General features: G+C 35.3%; 1 protein-coding gene across 1 annotated transcript; it reads left to right on the top strand.

The window, feature by feature from the left end:
• Nucleotides 1–2967: 2967 nt before the first annotated feature.
• LOC144240377 (glycerol kinase) lies at nucleotides 2968–4840 on the top strand. Its single transcript, XM_077774682.1, has one exon. It carries the CDS (start codon nucleotides 2997–2999, stop codon nucleotides 4656–4658), a length of 1662 nt encoding a protein of 553 aa, XP_077630808.1. The 5' UTR covers nucleotides 2968–2996; the 3' UTR covers nucleotides 4659–4840.
• Nucleotides 4841–9099: the final 4259 nt, after the last annotated feature.

The raw sequence follows: 9099 nt of genomic DNA, 5'->3' as shown, positions 1-9099 counted from the left end.
GTGGTCTAGTGATTTTATGGTGTGCTTCTAATTTTGTCATGTATTTTATTGTAAAGTACCTACTTTATCATAGGTAAGAATGAAACAACTCAATAAAAATAAGAATCAATAATCCAAAGAGTACAAGGAAAATAATGAAGCAAATCTTTCTTGTGTTAAGAAACATGATAAATTGTCTTGAACGATTATGCTTCCATTTTCTCCTCTCATGATAAAAAGAAATAAAAGTTTTCAAAAATAATTACTACTGTATTATATTTAGAGTAAATCAAAGAAGAATTATGTTTTTACCTCTGTTTGCCAAACTATGTCCTACTAAAGAATTATTGTACATAATATAAATAGATGAATATATGCTATAATGAAATAAGTTTTGGAAATTCTGATTTAAACAAAGGTAAACGATGTATACTGCTGCAGGGATTCTTAGATGTTTAAAATCTTAATTGGTACTGAATTACCTAAAGTAATGCTTTATGCTTCTGTAATTTACTTGCACATAAATCCTCCCACCATCCATTGAAAAAAATTTTTTCTTACATTTCATAAAATGCAAGAATGCTAGCCTAACAAATTTTAGTTTGTATGCTGTGTCTTCTTAAAAAGGTGTCCTACCTTTTAAGTGATTTAAGAATTATCTTTGATAAAGTTATACACATAACTCTTTTCCCCAAGATACACATTAATAAAAACTAATTAAACACAATGCTACATAGTTGTCATTTATACAACTGTACAAAATTAAATGAAACTTTTAGGGCATAATAAAATAGCTACATATCTTTTAATTTTCTTTTGTATTTTTGCTCCATTATTTATTAACCTTTATCCTGTTAACAAAATACTTCCATTTCATAGGTGAGAAAACTAGAAAAAAAAAAAAAGAGCTAAACTGTTGAAGATCTAAAATCTGATTCCAAAGATCAAAACTCCAAAGAGTTAGACATTAGCCCCTGGATCAATTTATTAAGATCTATTTTAGAACAGCAAGGTCAAGTCTATTCTCCATTAGACTTTGTATTGATAAAAGTTTGCCTTAAAACTTCAGGACTTTTAAACATGCTGCAAACAAATGAAAATCAATTCTGTAGAATTTGTCAAGCTTGAGTCTTTATTAGAATTACTAATTATCTGTATCATTTGATTGAGAAGACATATGATTCTGTGCACAGCAAGGGGTATGTAAAATCATTAACTGCCTCTCCCTCTATATATAACAAGTGATGTGTAGACCTAAACTCAGCAGGGACCATCTTTATAAGCATGCCCTGAGGGAAAGTAGAACATGCTTGAATGGAATACTGTTAAATGAGCCTAATATGACCCTTCTTTTCTCCTCCATGTACTTATTTTCTGTAGGCCTCGATATCTGAAATGCTAGCATCAACTTCCATTCCTCCATGCAAAGCATAATATGGTACATTTTTTATTTTTTAAATGAATCTAATAAAAGTGAGGGGTGTCAATGATGCAACTCAGTTACCTTTCAAATTTCATAAAGAGCTCTGATATTGTGAAAAGTCAGTTTGCAGTGCAAACTATGATTTTAGCAGGAGCATAGGTTTGGGCTACCCTAGAGAGCAATATGATATTTGCTCAGTGCCTTCTCTCATAACATACCCTATGTCAATTGTCTGAGATAGGAAGGAAGTTAAATTGGCCCTCACCCTAGGGAACTTCTTCACATGAGAGGTTTACTGGACTATTTAGTTTAAGTCCTTTGCCCTAAGTAATTAATACTCCTTCCTGTTGAAACAAATCCTGTTCTCACCTCTATAGCTCTACTGCTCCTCACAAAGGAGTTTGGTTGGGGAAAAAAAATGAAAAGAAAGAAAGAAAGAGAGAGAGGAAGGGAGGAAGCATCTTTCAAATCTGAGATAACTCTAGTTAATTTTTTAGCTATGTTGATAAGTCTATAGGGCAAAGAAAAAAAGAAAGCAGGAAATAATAGTCACAATTTCACATTTATTCTTTTATAAGGAATACTTATAATAATTTTAGAGAGCCTGGGAGAAAATAATTTCAAATCTTGGTTGTGGAGCAAGAAATCCACTGTGGCTAAAGCAGAAGAGTAGGGCGTTGCAGAAGGGAAGAGTTAAGTAGGCTGGATTCCATGGCACCTTTTAGACCACATTAAGATGCTAGATTCTATCTATTAATTTGAATAAGATGGAATGCAATCATATAGCATACAAAGGAGTGACTTAATCTGATATATTTGGATATAACTGCTTCCAGTTATATGGTGAATTGTAAGTTAAAGATGGAAGTGGAAACATGCAAAAGCAACTATTCAGGTAAGATATGAAAACTGTATTTAGGTAATAGTGGTAGAGCAATAAATAGTAGTTGATTTGAGATGCATAATGAATAAAGGCATGATAGCTTTTGCAGAGGGAGTAGATGTGGTGTATGAGAGCATGGTGGTAGATGACATGTCTTTGGGTTTTCATCCTAAGCAACTAGAAGAAGGATATTGTGATTTACTAACATGGGCAAAAGTCTGGAAGATCAGGTATGATGAAGATGAACAAATGCCTGTTTTTGAACATAAATATTTTGAACATTAAATTTGAAATGCCTTTTGAACATCCAAAGAGATAACTGAGTTAGGAAATTGGCTATATATAAATCAGATATTTTAGCAAGCTTTCGGTTTAGAGAGTTTAGAGATATAAATTCTGGGGTCATCAGCATAAAGACGGTATTGAAAGGCAAGGGACTTGTCTCTAAGGAGACAGAGTATATAGAGAAGAAAGGATGTCCGAGATTGAGACCAGGGTTATGCTGACCACAGTGATCATGAAGATGAAAAAGCAGCAAAACTGACTGAGGAGCGGGAGCAGTGGAGAGGTAGGGATCGAGAGACTAGTTTTCCGGTGTTCAGCCGTTGTAGCAGGCCTCCTCGACTTCCGGGTCACCACTTGCCCCTCCCCCGCCTCCCACCGTCTCCCTGGAAACTGGACGCAATAGCCAGCTGATCAGAAGCTGGTTTCATGGCAGCCGCGAAGAAAGCGGTTTTGGGGCCATTGGTGGGGGCCGTGGACCAGGGCACCAGCTCAACACGCTTTTTAGTTTTCAATTCAAAAACAGCCGAACTACTTAGTCATCATCAAGTGGAAATAAAACAAGAGTTTCCAAGAGAAGGATGGGTGGAACAAGACCCTAAGGAAATTCTACAGTCTGTCTATGAGTGTATCGAGAAAACGTGTGAGAAACTTGAACAGCTCAATATCGATATTTCCAACATAAAAGCTATTGGGGTCACTAACCAGAGGGAAACCACTGTAGTCTGGGACAAGTTAAGTGGAGAGCCTCTCTACAATGCTGTGGTGTGGCTTGATTTAAGAACCCAGTCTACTGTTGAGAATCTGAGTAAAAAAATTCCAGGAAATAATAACTTTGTCAAGTCTAAGACAGGCCTTCCACTTAGCACTTACTTTAGTGCCGTGAAACTTCGTTGGCTCCTTGACAATGTGAGAACTGTTCAAAAGGCTGTTGAAGAAGATAGAGCTCTTTTTGGGACCGTAGATTCATGGCTTATTTGGTGTTTGACAGGAGGGACCAACAGAGGTGTCCACTGTACGGATGTAACGAATGCGAGTAGGACAATGCTTTTCAACATTCATTCTCTGGAGTGGGATAAAGAGCTCTGTGATTTTTTTGAAATTCCAATGAAAATTCTTCCAAATGTCCGGAGTTCTTCTGAGATCTATGGCCTAATGAAAGCTGGGGCCTTAGAAGGTGTACCAATATCTGGTTGTTTGGGAGACCAGTCTGCTGCACTTGTGGGACAAATGTGCTTCCAGGATGGACAAGCCAAAAATACGTATGGAACGGGCTGCTTTTTACTGTGTAATACAGGCCATAAATGTGTGTTTTCTGAACGTGGCCTTCTGACCACAGTGGCTTATAAGCTCGGCAGAGATAAACCAGTGTATTATGCATTGGAAGGTTCTGTAGCTATAGCTGGTGCTGTTATTCGCTGGCTAAGAGATAACCTTGGAATTATAAAGACCTCAGAGGAAATCGAAACACTTGCTAAAGAAGTAGGTTCATCGTATGGCTGCTATTTCGTCCCTGCGTTTTCAGGGTTATATGCACCTTATTGGGAGCCCAGTGCAAGAGGCATCATCTGTGGGCTCACTCAGTTCACCAATAAATGCCATATTGCTTTTGCTGCATTAGAAGCTGTTTGTTTCCAAACCCGGGAGATTTTGGATGCCATGAACCGTGACTGTGGGATTCCACTCAGTCACTTGCAGGTAGACGGAGGAATGACCAACAACAAAATTCTTATGCAGCTACAGGCAGATATTCTTTATATCCCAGTAGTGAAATCCTTGATGCCTGAAACAACTGCCCTTGGAGCTGCTATGGCAGCAGGGGCTGCAGAAGGAGTAGATGTGTGGAGTCTCCAACCCGAGGATTTGTCAGCAGTTACAATGGAGCGGTTTGAACCCCAGATCAAAGCTGAGGAAAGTGAAATTCGTTACTCTACATGGAAGAAAGCTGTGATAAAGTCAATGGGCTGGGTTACATCTCAGTCTTCAGAAAGTGGTGACTCTAGTATCTTCTGTAGTCTACCCTTGGGCTTTTTTATAGTGAGTAGCATGGTAATGTTAATCGGAGCAAGGTACATCTCAGGTATCCCATAAATAATACCAACTCGTGGATTCCAAAGATGTGAGCTTTTTGCCTAGTGAAAGAATCCACCAATTGTCTCTTAATGTGATGTCACTATTCAGACTCTGATTTTATTTATAAGCCACTTTCTACATGACCCTCCAAGTAGACCTGGGCCTTGAAATAAAGAAAATGCAACAGATTGCTATAGAAACATTTGGTGTGTGTGGTTTGTTGTTGTTGTTGTTTTTAACATGGAGAGTTAAGATTGGACCAGCCACCTTTGGTTGGCTGACCCTTCCTTTACCATTATGTCCTATCTCATTCCCTCTGAGACCTAGGAAAAATCAGATCCTTCACTGGAATCTTTCATCAAACATATTCAAACACTGATGGTCTGAGGTTTGATTCTCTGCATTACCCACATTTGATTAAGAGGTGATTACTAAGCAGCTAAAAATGAGCGGCTTTCTGTCTGTTTCTTTTTGACAGACCCTAAAATTCCTCTTTTGTGAATATTAAGAAGACCACAACATCTTCAATGAATGTTTAAATGGAAATTTGTGTTAAATTCTTAAAATGGAAACTTAGTACTCTGATAGCTTAGATATTTTTCAGAAAGATATTTGCCAAAACTGAAATCCTTCAGACATATTACATGGTTTTACTAATTCACTGAATTGCTGTCTAGATCTTATAGGGAAGAACACTTTTATTTTTTCATCTCTTCTTTTTATATTTCTTACAGTGTATGTATAACATACATGCCATTATATTTTATATACAGAGAATAGCCCATTTATAAATTAAGGGGACATTGTATTCAGTAGATTATAATGGGGCTGGTCTTAAGTGGACTACTATGTTGTAAATATTTTGGGGAAAACACTGTGTACATTTTTGGGCAACAGTTATGCATATTTACCAGGAGAAACTTTTTCTTAAAGAGCTAGAACTTAAGTATATGTTCTATGTCAATAAAAGAAAATGTATTTTTAAAAAATGGGTTTCAGAAGAAGAGAGTAATCATCTGGGTTAAATGCTGGTGACTGATGAGAATTAAGAGCTAATTTTGAATCAGGCTAAACAGATCTTGTATTAATAAGACGTAGAGGGATGCCTTGGTGGCTCAGTCGGTTAAGCGTCCTACTTTGGCTGAGGTCATGATCTCGCGGTCTGTGGATTTGAGACCTGAGTCGGGCTCTGTGCTGACAGCTCAGAGCCTGGAGCCTGTTTCAGATTCTGTGTCTCCCACTCTCTCTGCCCCTCACCCACTCATTCTCTGTCTCTCTCAAAATAAAATAAAGACATAAAAAATTTAAAAAAACAAAAATCTCAACTGAAGTAACTTTTTTTAATGAGAGGAAAATTCTGGAGACTGTGCCTATAGTTTTCCTGATGAGAACTACAAAAATATTAACATGTAGTTGTAGGTCAACAAATGATTTTTTTAAGAAAGGATAGCAGATGGTGAACATAAGATGTTCTATATGACATAATTATCTACTTGAAATTAAAAGTATGCAATTTACTCTCATTCATTAAAATGAGTTTGAGCAAATTTGTTTGGTATCTTAAGAACCTGCATGTGATTTGACCATAGGCCATATAGATTGTTGAGCCTGAACATAGGGAGTTAAAAGACCATATTTTCAAAGATTAATTATTCTTGTCTGACATAAAATGGTAACTAAAATAATAAATGAGCTTCATAAATATTAGCCACTATTCATAGGGCCTATGCCATGTGGACCCATATTAAAATTTATGTTTCCATTGCACAATTTAGCTACTCAGTTTAAAATGTAAATGCAATGAATACTTAAGACAGATGTATCCAAAAATTAAGAGGATAGAAAATATAATACAAAAGAGGTATGCTAATGAGAGAGAGAGAGAGAGAGAGGACAAAAGAGAGAAAACACCAAATCAATAAGTCATATGATGATCCCATAATCTAGAAAGAGGGTATTCATATGAGTATAATTAATATACCTAATATGATTCATAAAACAATAGATTTAAAGCTGATCATTTTATTGGATCCAGGACAATGTCTTTGAGAATCAGAGCTAATATCACAAACACAAGTTTAGCCATCACCAAGAGAACTAAATTAGACCAAAGGAAAATTGGCACTGTTTGTTAAGGCAGATTCACTCCAACGGCTCTAATTCAGTTCCAAATCTTGAATTAAAACATGGTATAAGGTACTAAAATAAAATATAAAATGGGATAAATTTGATTACTCTAAATCTTGGTAGATCTGCCACTCCCCCTAAATTTAAAAATGTTTTCCTTGCCACTGGGTAGTATAAAATTCTTATTACTCATTTACCAATTAAAAAGAAAAGTTTTAAAAACTTAAGACAAACTCAGAATTGAGTCTTAAAAAGCTAGCAAAAATAATACTTTCAGAGTATTTATGAAGTATTTCTTGCTGTGATATCTGTTATCACAGAGATAAAACTGAATTCCAGGTAATCAATAAAATATTATTAAGAATATAATCAGGAAAAATGAACTGTTACCAGACAATCTGCCACAACATTTTTCAATGAACAAGATTTAGTTTAACTAATTAAAACAATGTGCTATTAAAATGATGGTGTAAATCTGTTATACATAATCATGTGTTTAATGTACCACAGTAAATAATAATGCATGCTTCATTCAAGTTTGTGAAGGATTCCCGAGGTTCTTGTTTATTTGTTTTTAAGCTTCTATAGAAATACTTTCTTATATTGAAAATTTAAATATGGAAAAAAGTGTCTAATTATCTGGTCTCAAATATGATGTTGATCTAGAGTGATTGGCTGGGCCATCCTTTTCCTTTAAGAAGACATGAAACTGATATGGTAACAAACAAAAACAACAAAATGCCAAATGATACTCATCTGGGGATGTAGCTCAGGGAAAAATCAACATATTTGCATAAGAAAAAAGGGCAAAGGGAATTTTATATGGCACAAGAGTGTTACACTTTATCAAAGTAAATGCATGAATAAAAGAAAATCTTAAGATGTAAATACACTCAATAAACCATGTAAATATTTAAACATTAAATATCTCAGTCATACGGGACTAGAAAAATTTATCAAAATGTGAAATGTATATTTAAAAACTTTACTTTAAAAGTGATCCCATATGATACTCCACTTTTTAAACACTTGGACTTACCTAAATATAAGTGCATGGCTTGACATATATTTTTGAATATAAGAACTCCTCAAATCATTCAAATTGTATTTTTCTATTGTTATTTTTTAAACTCTTTTCTTTTCAAATTGCCTTACTGAAATATAAATCAGATATCATAAAATTCACCCATTTAAAGTTTACAATTTGGGCCGCCTGGGTGGCATCTGCCTCTTGGTTTCAGCTCAGGTCATGATTTCATAGGTTCATGAGTTTGAGCTTTGCTTTAAGCTCTGTGCTGATGGCCTAGAGCCTGCTTGGGATTCTCTCTCTCTCTCTCTCTCTCTCTCTCTCTCTGCCCCTCCCTGCTTTCATGCTGTCTCTGTCTCTCTCAAAAATAAATAAACTTAAAAATATAATAATCATAAAGTTTACAATTCAATGTTGTTTAGTGTTTTCAAAAAGTTGTCAAGAATCACCACATTCTTAAGTTTACAACATTTTCAACATCTCAAAAGGAAACTGTATACCCATTAAGTCATACTCCATTCCTCCCCAACCTATCCCATGTCCCCAACCCTGCCCCCCACCACTATGCCTTAGGAAACCACTAATCAACTTTCTGTTTCTATATATTTGCCTATTCTTGGCATGTCATATAAATACAATCATACAATATGTGGTATTTCATAATTGGCTTCTTGCATTTAGCATAATATTTTCAAGCATGTTGTAGCATGCACCAATACTTCATTTCTATGGCTGAAAAATATCCCATTGTATGGATATACCACATTTTGTTTATTCACTCATCATTTGATGAACGTTTGACTTATTTCCATCTTTTGGCTATTTTGAATAATATTACTATGAACATTCAAGTACAAATATTTGTTTAAACACCTATTCTCAGGTTTTTTTGGGTATATATCTAACAGAGGAATTGCCAAATCAAATGGTAACTGTAGGTTAGTTGTATTGAAGGACTTTCAAATCATTTCTTTAAAGAACTGCACTTCACATTCCCATCAGCATCTATTGCATTTATTTAGTTTTAAAGTTAGAAGCAATTTTATTTGTAAATTCAAGGCATCTGAAATCTATTTGGTCTGCAGTCCATCAAGTCCTGTCTCTTCTTAGTCTCAGCATGCTTTCCCTCCATATCATGACTGAGTCATCATACTTCAGCCCCATTAAGTGTGATATTGGTCTGTATAAAATTAAGGAATTCTAGCTCAATATTCAGACAGCACATCAACCCATTTCTTGAAGCTTGACGAGCTGTGATTTTTTTTTGTCCTATTTAAAATTAGAGTATGTTCATCCTGTTCTCAA

This window comes from Crocuta crocuta, unplaced genomic scaffold (genome assembly GCF_008692635.1).
Source record: "Crocuta crocuta isolate KB4526 unplaced genomic scaffold, BGI_CrCroc_1.0 scaffold247, whole genome shotgun sequence".
NCBI classification, from domain to species: domain Eukaryota; kingdom Metazoa; phylum Chordata; class Mammalia; order Carnivora; family Hyaenidae; genus Crocuta; species Crocuta crocuta.
The sequence above is the reverse complement of the archived record's forward strand: the minus strand, read 5'-3'. Positions and strand labels throughout refer to the sequence as shown.

Bases quoted from the DNA above. Each gene is read 5' to 3' on its own strand.
- LOC144240377 (XM_077774682.1), top strand. From the start codon at position 2,997: ATGGCAGCCGCGAAGAAAGCGGTTTTGGGGCCATTGGTGGGGGCCGTG.